Genomic DNA, 18,780 nt, shown 5'->3' with positions numbered 1-18,780 from the left:
TGCTGCTCCCAGATTTATTGCTCTGCAGGGTTGGTGGCTACAGCTGCATGAACTGCTCAAGGAAGGCTCGCAGTTTTCTCCGGCCCTCACTGGAGCAGAACGGCTGCGTGAGGTGCAGAAGGGGCCCCGAAGGGCTCGGCCTCTCCTTCAGCACCTGGGGAGGGATGGGGGTGTCAACTGCAAGGCTGCTGATGGGGATGGGGACAGAGCCTCCCCCACCTACACTCACCCCTATGTTCTTGAAGCTCTGCAGTGTGCTCAGCACCAGGCTCCACATGGGGTGCTCTGGAAAGAGATAAATCCCCAAAGGTGTCCCTCACCTCTGTTCCACCCCCAGCCCAGCCGGGGTGGGAGGAACCCCACCATCATGCCCCCGCTCACCCAAACCATTCTCCTCTGCCAGGAACTGCTGCAGTGCACGTGCACACATTGCTTCTGAAGGGAGAGCAGGGTCAGCATTGGGGCGGAGAGAAAACCTCGATGCCCCCCCACCCCACGGCACCGCAGCTTCCTCCAGCTTCAGCAAAAAGCTGAAGTTATGAGTGCGAGTGCTGCAGGTGTGCCTTAATCTTCCCCCAGAGCTGAGTAGGGCTGATGTGGGGACAGAATGGGCAGTCCAGGGTCACGTGGCAGGTCTGGGGGGAGTCCTACCAGGCTGGGGCCAGCTGTGTTGCTCCAGGAAAGCCACTGCTCGCACATAGGTCGCCAGCACGGGGCTGAGGAGGTGACAGAAGAAGAGGAGGAAGCCTGGTGAGTCTTTGGGCTCGCAGATCTGGAGAGGAAAGAGCCAGATCTTTAATGAGTTTGTTTGTTATGCCTCAGTGCCCCAAGGCATCCTGGGGCTGCGGAGCAGGGAGCCCCTGCGTACCCTGAAGCAGCGTTTGCAGTGGTTGTCATCACTGTCAGTGTCGCTGTCGCTGAAGTCCAGGTTGGTCCAATGCGGTGTTCTGCATCGCCGTGAGGACACATCACAGAGATAGCGCTCGCCCTCCTGCAGAGCGAAGCTTCGGGCTGGCACTGCACGTCCCCATCCCCTCACCTCTACTCAGGGCAAACCTCCCAATCCAGGGGTGCAGTGGACTCATGCTGCAGTCCCTCGTTCCCTTCCCAGTCAGGACCGGAGGGCACCAACCTCTTCAGCCTCCAGCAGCCCGCACAGCGTGAGCTTGTCCAAGATGTCCTGGCTCTGGCAGTCAAGGGGCTGGCAAGGCTGCAGGGAGAAGGGGTTGGCAAGGAGCTGGCAAACCACCTCCATGTGCCATCGGCAGCCCTGGTGCCACCTGCACCTACTTTCAGCCCCAGCAGGCTGGGGGGCAGCAGCTGCAGCAGTGTCAGGATCTTGTGGTGCAGCTCATCCTCACTGAAGGTGATGCTGGAGGGGCAGGGGGCCTCCCCCACAAAGGGCAGCAGCTCCAGCAGCAAGGCACGGATGGCACAGGCTGTGGGCACAGCATGATCAGCAGTGCCACTGCTACCCAACGCAGGGACCCCCAGCACCCCACTGCTCACCTCCCACCGCCTCGCTGGCAAAAATGGGCACGATTTGGGTGCTGTGGCAGCTCAGCTCCCACTGTGTCTCTGCCGAGTCCTTGACGACCACCAGGACATCACCGAGGGGTGCAAGGTGGTAGAGGGTGAGGTGGGCCCTGAGCATGGCCAGGCTGTGCAGCACCAGGGCACGGAGCTGCCCTGAGAAGCTCACGTCGTGCTGCCGCAGCAGTGTCTCTTCCAGCAGCCATGCAAAGTCTGCCATGAGCTGGGAGAGCCGCACACACTGTGGGAAGAGGGGGCTGAGCTGGCCAGGAGTTACAAGGGGCAGGCCTGGAAGCTTGCTCCAGCAGCAGACAAAGCTGGAAACCCCACAGGGTTCTGCCTCACCTTGCGGTGCTTGTGCAGCAGCAGTGCCGATGTGATCCCCACAGCTGTGACGGCGGAACATGCAATGGCATCTGCGAGGAGCAAGAGGCACTCTGCTGTTTGCGTTCTGTTTCCAGTGCAGGTGCTGCCACGCAGCAGCCACACGTGGAAATGAGCAGTTAAGAGCAGCACGGCTGCTGTCGGTCATGGAGGGAGCAGGGACGTGTGCTCCTTTGAATTCCCATGCCTGTCTGCAGAGCCCCATACCGCTCAGGGCGTGCAGGCCCAGCTTGGTCACCATCATTTCCTCTTCTGCCTCTGAGCTGGTGGTCATTCTGTGCTCCGGACCATCTGCTCTGCTGTAATCTGGCTGGCTGGAGCTGTAGGAAATAGAGTGAGAAATGAGAAAGCGAGGCTGGGAACAGGCACTGGGGGCAAGGCACTGTTCCCCCTGGCTTACAGCATGCCAAGGATGGTGGGCAGCAACTCCTCCAGTGGCTTCCCCATGCTGCTCTGGCAGATGAGGCTTTTTGCCACAAACTCCTGGAGAGGAGAACACAGCCTATGAATGCCTACAGCCCGCAACTGACTCATCGCTTTCAGTCCCTCCAAGAGCTGCCCCATGGGCTCACGGGATCTCTGCAGATCTCCCCGCCCCCCAACACCCCGAGCCCCTCTGTAAGACCCCACAAGGCTCACACAGCCCAAAGCACTGCTGCAGAACATCCTCTGGGGCTGAGCTGGATTCTGGGAGCCAGCTCCACCACAGGAGCCCCAGCTGGACCCCACACCACTGTACCTGCAAGGAGAAGGGCTGGGCCAAGTCCACACGAGCGCAGCCAAAGCATCGGCACAGGGCTCGGCAGGCAGCCCAGAGGCAGGCCCTGAGGCCGAGGGGCTGAGCACTGGGCTGGGGGGAGAGGGAATGAAGCATTAACGGGGTGACAAAAGGAGTGCCCCCACCACCAGCTGAGGTGCTGCACACAGTCGTACCTCCGCTCCATCCCTGCAGAATCTGTCGGGGGTGCGGTCATAGGCGATTCCCACAGGGACCAGGAGGATGTCAGGCACAGCACCATCCCGCACAGCGCGGTACAGGGGGGCCAGCCACGCACGGGCAGGACCGGAGAGGTGCCACGGGGCAGAGGGCTCCTCCAGGAACACCACCAGAGGCTGCCGGCTCCTCAGCACCTCCTCGACGTACTGGAGCAGAGGGGTGAAGCTGGGGGTGATGGTGGCACCGTAGGCTGCCACCACCCACTGCTGGGGGTTTAACGCGGCCTGGCAGCTTTGCCCTTCTGTCTGTGAGCCCAAGATGCCCTCACCGAGTGCCTTGAGAGTGCAGGGGGGGTGTTCTTCCTCCACTGCAGAGGTTGGAACTGGATGATCTTAAACCCAACCCAAGCATTCTCTGATTCTGATTCCCATCCCAGCACCAGGGGAATGCCAGGGTGAGACATACCGAGGCCAGCACGGCCACTGGGAGCTCTCCATCCTGGTCACTCAATGCCTGTTCCACTCTCGTGGGCAGGAACACTGCTCCCAGGCAGCCAAGCAAGGCCCTGCAGGGGAAGAAACCATCATGAGTGCCCACCCTGCACAAGACCATGTCTCTACTGCCAACCCTGTGCCCTTCCCACTCCCTAGCCCAGCCTGGTGTGCACAGCTGCATTCACCCCCTGTGGGGAAGCAGCTGCGTGCCAGGCTGGAAGAGGATTCCCCGTGCCTTACCTCAGGCGAGGGCTGCAGGTCAAGTTGCCAACCGTCACCCTGGGTACCCCCAGGCCCTGAGAGAAGAGGAGGAAGGAGAGGAGCAGCCCGTCCAGCTGGGACTTGTGGGTGGAGAGGAAAACCAGTGGCACACCAGGCTGTGGGGATGGAGGATGCGGTGAGAGCTCAGCACTGCAGTGTGCCAGGAGCAGGTGGTCAGGTTCCTCACCTTCCTCCTGACAGCCCTCAGCACCATATCCAGCTGCCCTCGGTGCAGCTGCACGCTGAAGAAGAGGCAGCTCAGGAAGCGGAGCAGGGCCCAGCAGCACAGCCTGCAGGGAGGAGAGGCACAGCACAGGGGTGAGCAGCCCTACGGGGCCGTGGACTGCACCCAAAGCCCTCCAAAACCTCAGCCAGGCAAGGAGACAGCACCCAGGCACCAGCCAGGGCCATGGGCATGTCCCTCCCCCATCACTGCACCACCCCCTGCCTCAGTTCCCCCATCCAGGCACCAAACAGGGCTGTGCAAGATGGCTTACTGCACAGCATCGACTCCTCGTCTCGATGCTCAGCTCCCATGAAGCAAATAAACAGCTTTCTTATAAATTAAGTTAAAACGTTAAAGGCTGGATGTGACAAGACCACTCCTCCCCCCAGCAACAAAAGCTCAAGTCAATTACCCCTCCATCTCCCTGTCCTCCCGCATGCCACTTATGGGAAGGATCCGAATGCTTTTATCCCCTGGGTAATTTCTTCCCTTTAAATACTTCAGACTGCTCAGAGGGTTCTTTTATTACAGCTCAATCAGACAAGCAATTAGGCTACAATGCAACCTTTAATTGCCAATTTCTCAATGACAGGAGGTAAAAAGGAAAAAAAAAAAAAAAAAAGAGCTTAGAAAGAAAAATTTCCTTTTGCTTTGCTTTGCTTTCCATCCCCCCCAGTACGGCCTTTCCCCCCCCCTTTCCCACTCTGGTGTTGCACTCCACTCTGTAGAGGGGACAATATGCCCACGGGACTGTGTGAGGAGCAAAGCCCCACACATGGGGCACTGCACAAACTGAAGGATCAGAGAGAGTAGGGCTGGGAACGCCCCACATGGGAGCTATGTCCCCCAACCTGGGGCCGGACGACACCGCACGTCCCTCACCCACCTGAGCATGGGAAGGCAGAGCGGGGCCTGAATCCCAGCCAGGATCCCAAGGACTTTCTCCTTGCACTGCTGCTGGAACTTGCTGTCCCCTCTGCAGCCGCATGCCTGGCTGGCAGCAACGTCCTGCACCCTGCATGGAGATGAGGTGGGAGCAAAGGGTTAACACGTTTTTTCAGCAAAAGACAAAAAAAAAAAAAAACAGCTATGGATTACAGTAATTACAATGTACCGGCTGCCAACCCTGTACTGTATAATTAGCAGTGACAGGGATGGAGGTGACAGGTGCCTGACAAGGCCACGTCACCCAGCGCCGTGCGGCACGGAGCAGCTCCCGTGCGACGACCCCACGGGGGTGGCACTGAAGGGGAGCAGGGAGCCGTCCCCACACACCTCTTATTGCTGCAGACTCTCTCCAGGAGGTCCCCGGGGGTGTTGGTGAGCACTTTCCAGCTGCCTACAGCCAGGACGCAGCAGATCCGTCGCACCAACCAGCCGCGGTACCTGGGTGAGATGGAGGGGTGAGCACTGTGAGCGCCCGCAGGGTGCTGGCACTGCGTCAGCCTCCCGCACACAATGCTCTTGGCGAGCGTTTGAGGCTCTGGTTTCCATCTCACAGCTGGGGAAACGTGCTGGGAACATGCTGGTGGCTTCAGGCTGTGAGGGAAGCTCTCCAGGCACCAGGCAGCGTCCCCAAAGCTGCTGCTGCCAGCGACAGCCCATTCAGCACACAGCCCCTGCCAGCAGCAGCCATGCTCCATCCCAAGCTGGGGCTTCCCCAAATTGCCCCACATCCAAGCTAGACAAACACCACGGGGTCAGAGGGGGGTGAAGCTGAGGCTTTGAGCTTTGCAGTGCACAGGAAGCTGGTGTGAGGCGCTCAGGCAGCGATGCGGGGATTGATACCTCTGTCTGCTCTCAATCTCAGCCTCCCATCTCCAGCCTCTCTTCAGCATCCCGCAGCTCCTCGGGCGCTCTGAGCGGAGATGAATTATTCAAAGAGTTTGAAAGCTGGGAGCTGGGATATTTCAAGCAGAAGGGAGCATCGTGACCCGATTTGGAAAAAAACAGCACAGAACTGCCAAACCACCAGGGACTGTTCCAAAAAGGAGAAGAACCAGGGGAGTCCAACACCTCCAAAACCAGATAACTGCAGGAGAGCGGACACGTCAGCTCCTCAGCATCACAGCAGCTGAGCTCCAGTGCTGGGCCACGGGGAGGAGGACACACACAGGGGCTGGGAGCGAGCTGGCCCAGCATGCATGAGATCTTCCTCGTGCTGGCGCCCAAAGGGAGAACAAAACACCCCCCACCCCTTCTCAGGCTCAAGTCCAATCCTGTGATTTCAGAACTCACAGACCCTTGACACTGTGGCTGGCTGCCCCTCTAGGCCATAAGGGTGACAGTGAGCAGAGGAATAGACCAAGCCCTATCGTCTCTGCTGTTATTAGTGCTCTGCACTTGGAGATGTGCCTTCCATTCAGAAAATAATTAGCATGACTGCTTTCTGGAATAATTAGTGAGCAAGCGTGACAGAGAGACATCCCCACACTCCAGTGCTTCAGAGGAACTTAATTCCACAGGGATTCGGACAAAGAAAGAACAAAACTTGGAATGAGTGCTCTGCTCAGCACTCCCAGCACAGGGCTCTGACCCGAGCCCTGACCTCACCTGGTGTCCTCCTCCGTCACCCACGTGGCACTGCGGAAGCCGAGGGAGGAGAGACGTGTGTGGTAGAAGCCATCCTGGAAGCAGAGCGAGGGGGTCATGGTTGGCTTTGGCTGGAGGAGGCAGCAGCCCTCAGCCCAACCTGGGCTCACCCAGCTCCTTGGGGTGCAGGCCTGGCAGCAGCGCCCCATGAGCGGCCGGAACCAGCGCCGAGAGGGGATGAAAACTTCCACTCTTTGCCCTGAATCAGAGAACCAGGCCTTCATCTGAAAAGAGGCAGAAATAAAGGGGAGGGAGGGAGGGCATGAGACATCCTTCGCCTGGAAATAATGAAGCGTGTCCAAATGGTGCCCAAAATGCACTCCCACTGGGGAGAGGGAAAGCCCCATTGCTGGGCTCATTGGGGAGAAACAAAGGTTGGTGCCAACCCCCCGGGCTCACCACCAATGTGTGTGTGTCATCATCACTGCAGGAGTGCGGGGACCCGGATGGGGCAGGACCAGCACCCCGGGGTGCTCACCGTGTGCTGGTGGGAGCGAGACCTCGGAGATGTGTCCGGTACAGCCTGCAGAGCTCAGCTGGGGAGACACGGGCAGAGAGAGCTGGGACACATGGAGATGTGCACCTCGTCCCTGTCCCACAGCACAGAGAGCACAGGAGCAGCCATGAGGCCTCTTCCTCCATAACTGGGGTGGGGTGGCGGCAGGATAGGACCCACAGGGCACAGGAAGGCGGTACTGAGCCCCTCTCCCCCACTGCAGGCACCTGAAGGGAAGGGAGCTGCTCCTTGGTGGGGAGATGTGTTGTTCTCCTGCACAGGGAAAAGGTGGGGGGGGGGAACAGCAACCAACGCGCCAAAAGCCCTCGGGAAAAGAATTTCTTCTTTGTAAGACAGCTCTGGCACAGCTGCAATTGACTTTTCCCTCCCACACCCTCCTCCCCCAAGCAAGTCGATGCCAATCTACACCCAAAACCTCCATGGTCTCCCCGAGACGCAGTGATCCCCTCTGTCTCCAGGAGGTTTGGGGGCACCGGGAGCAGTATTGCTTTCCACCGTGCCCAAATGTGACCCCACAGCGATGGCCCCGAGGGGAAGGGTCAGGCAGCAAGAACAGCCCAGAGTCCCACTGCTGCTCCTGGAAATCCCCAAACGCAGGGAGACCCACTGCTGCTCAGCCACTGCGGCTCCCCCAAAACAACACGGCAGGAAAATAAACCACCACAGCCGCTCACTGCTAATGAGGCACACAGGTGCCAGGAAGAGCAGGGCGATGGTCTGGGGCCACTCACATCCCCCAAAACAAACCCCTCTTCTGGCAGAGCCCGCGCAGCCAGCGGGGGCTGCAAACACTCTTTCCCCTGCTTCGCTTTGGAGCAGAGATTTTAAAGTCATTTCATTCCAGGAATCAGCACTCAGCGAGGCTCCTCCTGGCAGCTACCGCTGCACGAGCACTTGCTCATGCAGAAAAACAACCTGTTTGTCAAATGCAGCGGGGGGGGGAGAAAGGGGAAAACAGGGCTGATGCCAGCGTGTTGCTGGGCCACCTGGGGGACCCACGGGGGACCCCGGCCGGGTACTGACAGTGGGTACACGGAGGTGTGGGGAACGGGGACAGCCCGTCCTTGTGCCATGGGGACACTCACCTGCAGCCACAGTGCCAGCGGTGGGGTCCCGTGCCCTGCAGCTGGGGAGAGATGAAGGAAGCAGTCAGATGGGGTCAGCCCTGAGGAGGGGGATGCTGGCACGGGGCACCCCATGGGCCCACCGAGCCCTGTGGGCAGCGTGGGGCACAGGGCCTCGAAGGGGTCCCCACCCCATGCGGGCTCCTTCCCCTCCACGGGCCCACAGGGTCTTGTGGGTTTGGAAACCCACCCCACATGGGTCCCAAAAGACTTTGGTTGGGGGTCCCACCCCACACGGGTCCCTTCCACACCGCACAGGCCCCACAGGACCATGTGGGAGGACGAGACCCCATCAGGCCCCAGAGAGGGGAGGGGGATCGGGCCTACACGGGTCCCACGGGCCCCACAGGGCCTTGAGCAGGGACCTCACCCACGCAGGCCCCATATGGATCCTACGCAGGCCCCGCACGTCCCACACAGGCCCCGTGCAGGTCCCACATAGGCCCCACACGGCCCCCACTCCCGCAGGCCCCACAACAGCCCCACACCGACCCCACGGCCCCACCTCGGCACAGCCCGGCGCTGCCGCCCCGCTCCGCCCCCCGGCGGCCCTCCCTCCCCCCGACCCCCGGGGCAGTGCGGGAGGCGGCGCCCGGCGGGGCTGGGGAGCGATGAGGGGAAAAGGGGGGAAAAATACGAGTGAGGAGACAGAGAACGGCGTTCCCTTGGCCGGGCCGGGCCGGGGCTCTGCGCTGCTCCCCCCCTTCTCTGCATTTTCCCTCTTTTTTCGTCTCTGTCTCTCTTACTTTGGCCGTTTCCCCCCTTTTCCCCCGTGTCCAACCCCATAGCATCGTGCCCACCCCAATAGGATGTTGGCAACCACATAGGACCGTTGCCATCCTATTTCAGCTGTGAGCAAACGCAGCTCCATCCCCTGGAGCGCCACGGCCGCAGGCTGAGCCCCGGCTGCAGCTCATCGCACCCCACGGCCCCAAAGGTTCGATACGATCCACCACATCCATCTTTGGGATTTGTTACAAAAAATGATTTAAAAAAACAAAAACAAACAAACAAAAAAAAAAAAAGGGATTTGTTAAAATGAATTTGATGTGGTTTCTTTTTGCAGCAAACCTGGCTTAGAGGGGGGGGTTTCGGTGAGTCACCATGACAACTCGGTGCTATTCTGCGGTAATGACTGGGGAGAGGAGGGCTGCACGCACCGGGGAGCGGGGAGGGGACAGGGTAAAGGGGCAGTGGTGGGGCAGGGTGGGCTCTGGGTCTGTGTGCAGGTCACAGAACAATGCCCAGCCCCGTAGGACCGTGCCCAACCCCATCAAACTATGCCCAGCCCTATAGGACCATTCCCATCCCCATAGGACCATTTCCAACCCCTCAGGACCACGCCCATTCCTGTTGGATGTGGCCAACCCGACAGGACCATTCCCATCCTCACAGGACCATTCCCATCCCCACAGGACCGTTCCCAACCCCATAGGACCAAGCTCATCTCCGTTGCACGCGGCCAACCCAATAGGACCATTCCCATCCCCAACCCCATAGGACAATGCCCATCCCCATAGGATGTCTCCAGCTCCACAGGACTAAGCCCAACCCCATAGGACCACTCTCAGCCCTACAGAACCATTCCCTACTCCATAGGATCTTTCCCATTCCACAGGGCTGTGCCCAGCCCCACAGACCCCACTGAGACGGGATGTGGGGAGGCAAGGGGAGGGGCCGCAGGGAGTGCTGGAAGAGGCCCAGCATCTCAGCACGCAGCGGCCACGGTCGCACGCCCTCTCCCATGCAGCCACCACCCCAGCGCTGTCCCAGCACGCCGGGTTGGACAGACAGCCAATTTGGGATGGGGAGGAAAGCGTCCAAGTTGGGAAAAGCCTTCCCAAAGTGCTCGGCTTGGCTTTGGGGCAGCCAGAGGCCACGTCTCTGGTGGGACAGGGAGGTGGCAGAGGGCCAGCGCTGCTCTGCCACCATAGGAGCGAGATGTCCCCAGCTCTGTCCCGTGGGGCTGAGCTCAGTGTATGCAGCTCCTCCTCTGCTTGTCCCTGGCCTCTTGTGGGGGGACTAGCTTTGGTTCCCTGGGAACATGTGGGTCACGGGTACTGTGCAGCATCGTGAGGGGCCCCATAGACCAGGGCAGGTGTGGGGAACAGGCCCCACATGGGGCCCACAGAGCCCACAGGACCTTGGGGAGATCCCACCCCATGTGGGCTCCTTCCCCTCTCCTCGGACCCACAGAGCCCTGGGGGTTTGGAATCCCACTGACGTGGGGCAGAACACGCCATCGTGAGTCACGATACGCCAGTACAGACTGTGATGATGCGGGGCTGCAGTGCCCCACTGTGTGTCATGCTGCACCGCTGTCGTTCACCACACACAACTGTGGGTCACCGTACACCACCACGAATCACCATCCACCACCATCACTCAGCACACACCACCACAATTCACCACATGCCACCATAAGTCAATCACAATCCACCACTGCCGTAAGTCACAATCCACCAGTGTGGGTCGCAGCGCACCATCAGGTGATGGTGTGGGTCACAGCACGCTGCTGTGGGGTACCATACGCCATCCTGAGCCACAACAGCTCGGTGTGGGTCACATCACACCAACAGAACCCGGCACCCCACGGGCACAGCTCACAAATACCCCCTGAACGGGGCTGAGTGGCACAACCCTGTATCAGACACCTGAGAATCCCCTTCCTATCGGTACGCCCAGCGCAGGGCCTTGTCCCCGTCGCGGTTTGGTGTCCTTGGGGCCATGCCCCACGCGAGGGAGTTATTCTCCAGGGGGGGGTGGAGGGAGATGGTGTTTTTCTAATCATTTTCCTGCCATAAATAACCGACCCCATGCAGACATTCTGTTCCCACTCGCGCTGCACGCATTCCTCCGTCCGCTGCCTGCGACCCACGGCCGCTGCCCCATGGCTGCCCCTGGCCCCCCAAATCCCCCGCGACAGGGAGAAGACAGCAAGATGGCTCCTCTGACTACAAAATACCTTTTATTGTTAAAAGGCGGCAGTCGCCGGGACACCTGAAATGTGGGGAAGATGGGGAGAAGGGGGAAATTGCCCCTGATTTCTCGGGGAGCACCGCGCGCGGGGCGGGGAGAAACGCCGCCCCCCAAACGCAGCCCCCGCGCAGCGCTGTCAGTGGGATGGGAACATATGGGGCTGTGCGTGCCCCAAACCTGCAGGGCGGCGGGCAAGGGAAGAAGCAATAGAGGGAGGGAAGGGGAGGAAAAGGGGAAAAGGAGCAGCAGGCAGCAGGACGGGCTGGGAGCCACCGAGGGGGCAGAGCCCCTCACCACGCCGTGCGGGCGCTGCGGCGGCAGAGGATGCGGCGGAAGGCCCTGCGGAAGTCGCGGTTGAAGGCGGTGTAGATGACGGGGTTGAGGGAGCTGTTGCAGTACCCGATCCAGAAGAAGAACTGGAAGACGCCGTCGGGCACTTTGCAGCGCCGCGGGCAGACGGCGCCCAGGCTGTAGAGGAAGAAAAAGGGGAACCAGCAGAGCACGAAGACACCGATGACCACGGCCAACACGAAGGTGAAGCGCTTCTCCCGGTTCACCTGCGCCTTCCTCCGCCACGGAGCGGGGCTCAGCGCCGGCGCCAACACCACGCGCCCCATCCCCGTGGCCACGGTGTCCCTGGGCCGCCCCGACGGCTGCGGGGACCCACCGGGTGCTGCCGCCACCTCGCCGGCGCCCAGCAGCGAGGTCCGGTCTGCAGGCAGGGGCCGGGGGGCCGGGGTGTCCCCGTGGGCGGCGGGTGCGGCGCTGGGGGGGGCCGGGGGCGGCGCGGGGCTGGCGGCGGTGCCGGCGCCGGGCGATCAGGTAGATGCGCAGGTAGACGAGGATCATGATGAGGCACGGCGCGAAGAAGGAGCCGACGCTGGAGGAGAGGACGTACCAGGCCTCCTCGTTCAGCTTGCACTGCGGCCGCCCGCCCGCGGCTGCCTTCTTCTCGCCCTTATAGACCAGCGGCGGCAGCGAGATGGCGGCGGCGATGCTCCACACGATGCCGATGCCGCACTTGACGCGGCGCGGCGTGCGCTTGGCGTTGTACTCCACGGCGCAGCTGACGGACCAGTAGCGGTCCAGGCTGATGGCGCAGAGGTGGACGATGGAGGAGGTGCAGAAGAGCACGTCCAGCGCCAGGTAGATCTCGCACCACGCCTTCTGGAAGTACCAGTAGCCCAGCAGCTCGTTGGCCAACGAGAAGGGGATGATGAGGACGGCCACCAGGATGTCGGCAGCCGCCAGAGACACCAGGAAGAGGTTCTGGGGCGCCCGCAGCGAGCGGCTGGTCAGCACGGCCAGGATCACCAGAGCATTGCCCGCGATGGTGAACAGCACCAGGAAGGTGATGGCGGCAGCGATGGCGGCGGTGGCCTGCGCCGAGTAACCGCCCGCGGGGCTCTGCATGGCGACGGACGGCGGCCCGGCCGCGGGGACCGGCTGGTGGCACTCAGCATCCCCCACGGGGACGGGGCACGGGGCGGGAGGACGGGGCGGAGGAGGACCGGGGGATGGGGGTCCCGACGGGCATGGTGCCGCCGGGCTGCCCGCACCCTAACCCTAACCTAACCTGACCCCTGACCCTGCACCCTAACCCTAACCACAACCCCAACCCAAACCCCGCACCCCGGCCCCGCACCCCGCCCGCGGGTCTCTGGATGTTCCCCCGTCCCCGCCCGCCGCTGCCGTTACCGGTGCCGGTGCCGCCAGGCTCTGCTCCTCTCGGCGCCGCCTCCCCGGGTTTTATCGGGGACGGGAGGGCTCTGAGCTGCCCCCGCCCCTGGGGCGGACCCGGAGACACGCGGAGGGACCGCGAGCCGCGGGCGGACCGGCGGCATTTCGGGACCGGCTTCGTCCCCGTAGGCGGCCGCGTGTCACCCCCCCCGCGCCCCCCCCCCGTCCTCTCCTCACCGCCCCCAGCGCTGTCGTCCTCACCCCAGGACCTCCATGGCGCACGTGTCCCCCTGCGCCCCCCCCAGCATCCACATCCCTTTGGGCGACCTCGGAGCCACTGTCCCCCTGCCCTGAGCCTCCCCGACCCCAGCGACCACCAGGGATGCTGACCCCAAACCTGTGCTTCCCCATTTCTGTGCCAGCGCCAGGGATGCTGCAGGGGCTGCTTCCAGCACAGCCCTATGCTGAAATGTGGGGTGAGAAAGGGAGAAACACAGCGAGGACCCAACCCCCTGCTCTGCTCCCCTCCCACCCCCAGCTCAGCCAGGGAAAACCCCAGCAAGCCTACACCAAGAAGTCTCTGAACGCCAAGGAGTGTTTTTTTTGCTTTCAACAGCTTATTTTGGTACATCCATTCACAGCCACTCCCTGGGGGGGCCGGGGAGGGGTCCCCAAACGAGGAGCTGCCACCCACCCCAACCTCAGCCATGGGGCTGTGCTGGTGCCGTCAGCACCACAGATGGGCAATAAGGAGCTCTAACGAAAAGCTCCAGGTTTCACACCCCTCCACGTGCTCCGAAGCAGTGAGCTCTGCAGCAGGGAGAGCTCCCACCTGAAGTTTCCCACCTGCACTTCCAGCCCGTGCCAGGGTAAGGATGAACAACACCGCACATCTGAGCCGGCAGGGCAGGCGTGGAGCCCAGCACGAGGCTGGTGGCTAACAAAACCCAGCTGGTTTTTTTTTCTCCTACGTTGCCAGATTTCAAATCACGGACCCATCTAGGCTGGAAAACTCTCCCATGAACACTGGGTGACCCACCAGCCTGACTACCTCTACCTGAAAAGGGTCAAAGGCTGCAGTTTGTGCCTATAGCTCTGAGCAGTGTTAGCAAACTGCAGCTGGGACGCCGGGGGAGGCAGGGATGGGCACAGCCACCCCGCTGCAAAACGCACGCCCTGCAGCACTCTGCTGACTGACCGGGCCTCTGACTCTCCTCCCAGCACTGCCCAAGTGCTGCAAACCCACACAGCACTGAGCCCCTCATAGCTGATTTCAGACCAGCCGTGCCTCTCCCTCCAGCTCAACCTGTAGGTCACAAATGCCCATGAAGTTTATCTCTTCACCAGCCCGGCCGCTGCTGATGGACAGAGAGGATGCTTGCCGGATGCCATCTGCTGTGGACACCAGGCTTCTGCTCACGTAGGTCTCCAAGGACTTCAGGAGCTGCTTCGGGTTCTTTTTGGTGGAGAACTCCAGCTCTGGAAAGGTCAAAGAGAAGCATGAAAACAGCAAGGCTGGAATGGTGTTGGGGATACACACTCCTGTGTAAGGCAGTACCCAAATATCAATAAGCTTTATTTCTCGAGTCCCAGCATATCACTGTATCTCCTCCTGGAAAGCTCACAGTTGTTTGCTCACAAAGCACCTAAGGCTGCTTGTCACCCCCCAGCGGAGCTCAGCAACATAGCCCTGAGCACCACAGCACCCACGGCAGACCCTGATGGAGGGGAAGCCCCAGAGCTGCTGGGGATGGAGGACAAAGGCACAGCAGCTGCACGAGGGAACCATCAGCACACATCTGAGCAGCTCTGTTTACATCAGGGCTGTCCCCTCCGGAGTAAACATCCCTGCTGTTTAATGTAGCACATACTGCTCCACTTAGGTAGCGTGCTGCAAACAGAGCTTATACAACCATGTCCCACACTACATCAGCGGGCTGTGAGAACCAGAGCACAGCTTGGCACCCAAAGGCACCAGCATGGTACCCTCTGAATGCAGAGGGGCTCGTCTGTAATATCAGAGATAGCAAAAGGGGGAAAAAAAGAAACAACACAGGGGACTAAGGTCATCATCACAGCTGTAAGAAACCTCCGTGTGCAGATGAAGTGGCTGAGGCTGTGTGTGCAGCCCCTCATCTCTGCAGGACCCCGCACAGCGTGTACCAGACAAGCTGGGCTCCTTCCCTAAGCCTCAGGCTGCTTTCCCAGCCAGGAACAGAGGGCAAAGCATGGAGCAACGCACCCTTCAGGAGGAAGCCAGAGTCAGCGATGGTCTTGTGCTGTGACTTCCAGACTCGGTAGAGCTGCAGGAACGCCGCTGCATACAGGTCGTTCAGCACGGCGATGACTTGCTGCCTGCGGTTGCACTCTCTGGCTGGGGGCGGGGGGGCTCAGCCAGCACTGCCCCCCACCCCAGCGCACCCGAGGGAAGCGCTTTGCTCCATAGGACTGAGCAGGGCTGCTCCTCCTGCCCGGCAGCCCCACCGCACAGCCCTCAGCCACTCACACCTCACCTGGAGAGACACTCCTCCCTCAGGGCCTGCAGCACGAGGCGGGTGATGTTCACAGACATGATGCAGAAGGGGAAATTCTGCAAGAGAACCGGCCTCGTGTCAGCTCTGCTGGAAGGGGGCTCCCCTCTTGCAGCACTCGGAGGTGCTCAAGGACCCCCAGCCTCATTACGCTGCATCTGCATGGTCCCAAACCCATGCAGAGGGTGCAGGCAACAGATTCAGGGATGTGGGCAGTAATAATATGGGTACGGGCTCAGGTGGACATTGTGCCTCCAGCCAAGCTCCCAGCCAAGCTCCCATCCAGGCTCAAGAAGTAAGCTGAAGATGCAAGCTTAGGATGCAAGCTTAGTATCGGCATCTCAAGTTAAAAACACCTTTGATCCAGGGAAGATTTTGTTCACCAAAATCTTATTCCCAGCAGAAAGCCAACCCAAGGGGTTTGGCTTCAGCCCTTATCAGTGCTCCTCAGCTCTTCGGAGCCCATCTTCCTCACCTGACCAGTGGGAGGAGGACCCCACAGCCATCCAAGCTGCTCAGGCTGATGGAGAAATCACTGACAAACTCCCACCAAGCAAAGAGCAAAATGCCAAGCCCTAACTCAGAAAAGCAGCAGGTTTTCATTGTTTACCTTTCCCTGAGCTTTAGAAAGAAACAGGTAAATACCACTGCAGAGAGCAAACAAAGGAGGACGTGCCTGTGTCTCATGCTGGGAGAGCCTGAAGATCTCTAGAGCTAGAGGCAGCATCTGAGAGTCCATCACAAAGTACAGCATTTGCATCAAGCCCAGCATCCCCGTCCCTCGCAGGTCGGTCCCTGGATCTGCACCTGCAAAGCAAAGGCACTCTGATGAGCCTGAAACCTCTCCTCCTTCCTGGGCCGCCTCCACACAGCCCTGGCATTTCATGAGCAATGAAACCATACTGATTCTCTTTGGCAATGGCATCCTAGGGGAAAAGCTTTTTGGGAATTGGCCCAAAACCAGTTGTGTACTCGATGCTACGGAGGAGAGGGAGTCATTCACCTTCTGCTGAGGGTTTCAGCCTTCATTAAGAACTGGCCTATTAACTCCAGTCAGGCAGACTGAAAACTTGGGTGAAGCTGCATTCAACAAGGCAGAGACAGCTTTAATCACTCTGTTCTCATTACCCAGCAAAGGCTGAAAGCAACCTGTGACACAACCCGGTGCCAGAGCCCTGACCAGAGCTTCACTAATAAACCAGCCCTCCAGAAACGTCTCATTAGCTGCAGCAATTGCCTGCTAATGAAGAATATTAACAGCCCCAGAAAAGCAGCTACAGCAGCTACTTCTGTAGCACTGGTTGAATATGGGTAACAGTGCCAGGGGCAGCAGCTGGCACTGGGCAAACCAGGCCAGATGGTGTCCCACCTGTGACAGCTGTCTGGGGCAGCAGCAGCCACATACCTGCTCCAAAGCTACAGGAACAGCAGCTGCACAAAGGGAGAGGGAAGGAACATGGCTCCAGACCCCACCTCTGGAGGAGGGAATGGGAACAGCGAGAGCTCTCTGCGCAGGTTTGCTCTCAAGGTCTCTCCGTGCTGTACCTTGGAAGCCGAGCTCCTCCCAGTGTGCACCGTAGCGTGGGCATCCCAGCCGGGAGCAGGTCAGCTTCTTGTAGATGGTCTGCAGGATTCTCATGTGCACTGCTTGGTTATTATCCAAGCCACCTGGCAGAGGAAGGACACCGAGCAGCCTGCTGCCCTCAGCTGCCACCAGGGGGACGTAGTGGGACAGCAACCACCACCAGCTGCAGCTTGGGGGACGTGAGGGGGAACACTCACACTGAGCAATGGCGAGAGCCAGGTCCCGCTCGCCCTGCAGCTGCTGCTGGAGCCGGGGGGGCCCAAAGAGGAAGTGAAGCAGAGCAGTCAGGCCCTGCCTGCGCACTGTTGCTTGGATCTTCTTCTGCAGAGAAGAGAACAGGCAAAGTAAATGAGGGCGCGCCGGTCCCCTGGGAGAAAAGCCAGCAGGTGAGCTGGGAGGGAAAGGGATCGCACAGAGCTTGGCTGAGGGAGGGCAGAAGCAATGGGAAAGAGGAGCACAAGACAGAGCTGCCCAACCAGAGAGCACGAGGCAGGGAACAACTCTGGAGTGAAGGTTGGATTGGCTGGCCCCGCACATACCCTGCACTCGGACAGGTCTGTGGTCTGGAAGAACTGCAGCGCTTCATTGAAGGATATGAGGGGCACAGGACCAGCTGATCTCCCCCGCAGCACTGCAGAATGGCACAGGGCAGCGTCAGCCCTGCATCCGCTCCAGGGCAATGAGTGCCACAACCAGTTCTGCCTGACCCCAGAGCAGCCGCTGCATCCTGGGGAGACCCAGTGCTGCACACCTCGGTGCTGCAGTAACACCAAGGCTTAGGATGGTGGGGAATGAAGGGAGCCTGAAGCCCACTCCTCCTCCCAGCCCTTCTGCCCTTTCCCCAGCTCTCCTCCACCACCCCAACCATGCCCCTCCCCAGACCCTCTGTAAGCTGTGCCCCCATCCCCACACACTTCTTGGACCTGTACCTGACTGGATATCCTCCACTGCCTCCCACTCCTCCTGGGCACTCTGCTGCTCCATGCTGATCCCTGCCAAAGGAAGCACACACCGGAGGCAAGAGCTGGGGAAGACCCTGAGGGGGTCACGTGCACCCTACAGCCTTTATCAGGACATTCTGGTGGCATCCCCTGTCCTATGTGCCATAATGAAACCCAACAATCCCTACCCCAATGCCTACAGGAGGCCAGGAGGCCTCAGGGCTGGAATCTCAGCCTAGAGCCCTTATCCCCTGCTGCTCCCAGGCCCAGTGCTGCTCACCCCTGACATGTGTGGGAAGGGGCCCAGGGGGCAGCGGGGGCTCCTCGGGCTGCGCGGTGTCCGCCGGGTGGGTGTTCATGGCCTGTGGGGGGAAGGTGGTGCTCGTCAGTGGGGGGCCCTGGGGTTTCTCAAGGGTCCCCAAAACTCCCTAAGGTGGCCCCAGTGGTCTCTAAGTGGTTCCCAGTGGTTTCCAAGGTGGCCTACGGGGGCCCAAATGTACCCAAGGGTCCCCAGGGTGGTGTGAGAGGTACCCAAAGGGGCCCAAGGGGGGTCCCAAAGCAGCCGAAAAGATCCTCAAGGGGTTTCAAAGAATCCTCATTGTGGCCTACGGGATCCCCAGACATCCCCAGCATTGCCTAGGGGGGTCCTCAAGGGTGCCCAAAGGGTCCCCAGCGCGGCCTAGGAGGTCTCCAGGAGCTTAAAGGAGTCCCCAAGGGGGTCCCAAGGGCCCTGCCCCCCCCCGTTGGCCTTCACACCGTAACCTCGTCCCCCGATCGTTGTCCCGGGTACCCCAGCCTTCCCGCTGGCCCCGGACCCCGCTCCCCCCTCCGCGGCCCTCGGCTCTGCCTTCTGACCCCGCGCCCACCGGAAGCGGCGGCGGGACCTCCCGGCCGCGATCATCCCGGCCGCGCCGCAGTGCGCAGGCGCCGCCCCGCTGCCTGCCGGGAGCTGTAGTCCTGGGAGCCGGCGGGGAGCGCGCGGGACTGCAGGACCCG

The 18,780-nt window shown here is 60.7% G+C and overlaps 3 protein-coding genes across 28 annotated transcripts; all 3 read right to left on the bottom strand.

Annotated features, from left to right (window-relative positions):
• On the bottom strand, window positions 1–8,854 carry GPAT2 (glycerol-3-phosphate acyltransferase 2, mitochondrial). The gene is made up of 23 exons (XM_046903497.1): window positions 8,815–8,854; window positions 8,574–8,669; window positions 8,030–8,070; window positions 6,538–6,651; window positions 6,389–6,462; window positions 5,111–5,221; window positions 4,722–4,850; window positions 3,797–3,899; window positions 3,589–3,725; window positions 3,320–3,419; window positions 2,851–3,060; window positions 2,657–2,767; window positions 2,318–2,400; window positions 2,125–2,237; window positions 1,879–1,949; window positions 1,510–1,774; window positions 1,291–1,439; window positions 1,133–1,210; window positions 869–991; window positions 652–772; window positions 382–435; window positions 230–285; window positions 1–154 (listed from the first exon to the last, which is right to left on the bottom strand). Exons 1-23 carry the CDS (start codon window positions 8,852–8,854, stop codon window positions 38–40), a joined length of 2,496 nt encoding a protein of 831 aa, XP_046759453.1. The 3' UTR covers window positions 1–37.
• A 2,165-nt stretch (window positions 8,855–11,019) lies between these two features.
• On the bottom strand, window positions 11,020–12,773 carry ADRA2B (adrenoceptor alpha 2B). The gene is given in 2 exon segments (XM_015272952.4): window positions 11,020–11,793; window positions 11,795–12,773. Coding segments are annotated over 2 exon segments (1,122 nt in total). The 5' UTR covers window positions 12,461–12,773; the 3' UTR covers window positions 11,020–11,337.
• Window positions 12,774–13,168: 395 nt separating this feature from the next.
• Window positions 13,169–18,713, bottom strand: ELMOD3 (ELMO domain containing 3). 26 transcript variants are annotated; one of them, XM_046903467.1, is made up of 10 exons: window positions 18,575–18,713; window positions 18,065–18,146; window positions 17,773–17,835; window positions 17,383–17,570; window positions 17,041–17,164; window positions 16,804–16,926; window positions 15,935–16,065; window positions 15,241–15,317; window positions 14,970–15,097; window positions 13,172–14,206 (listed from the first exon to the last, which is right to left on the bottom strand). In XM_046903467.1, exons 1-10 carry the CDS (start codon window positions 18,683–18,685, stop codon window positions 14,001–14,003), a joined length of 1,233 nt encoding a protein of 410 aa, XP_046759423.1. In that variant the 5' UTR covers window positions 18,686–18,713; the 3' UTR covers window positions 13,172–14,000. The 26 variants fall into 26 exon arrangements, with proteins under 26 accessions (XP_046759419.1, XP_046759423.1, XP_046759416.1 ...); XM_046903465.1 differs by having other exon boundaries at window positions 13,175–14,206; window positions 18,541–18,713; XM_046903466.1 differs by having other exon boundaries at window positions 13,175–14,206; window positions 18,547–18,713.
• Window positions 18,714–18,780: the final 67 nt, after the last annotated feature.

Source organism: Gallus gallus, chromosome 22 (genome assembly GCF_016699485.2).
Source record: "Gallus gallus isolate bGalGal1 chromosome 22, bGalGal1.mat.broiler.GRCg7b, whole genome shotgun sequence".
Lineage (NCBI taxonomy): Eukaryota > Metazoa > Chordata > Aves > Galliformes > Phasianidae > Gallus > Gallus gallus.
The sequence above is the reverse complement of the archived record's forward strand: the minus strand, read 5'-3'. Positions and strand labels throughout refer to the sequence as shown.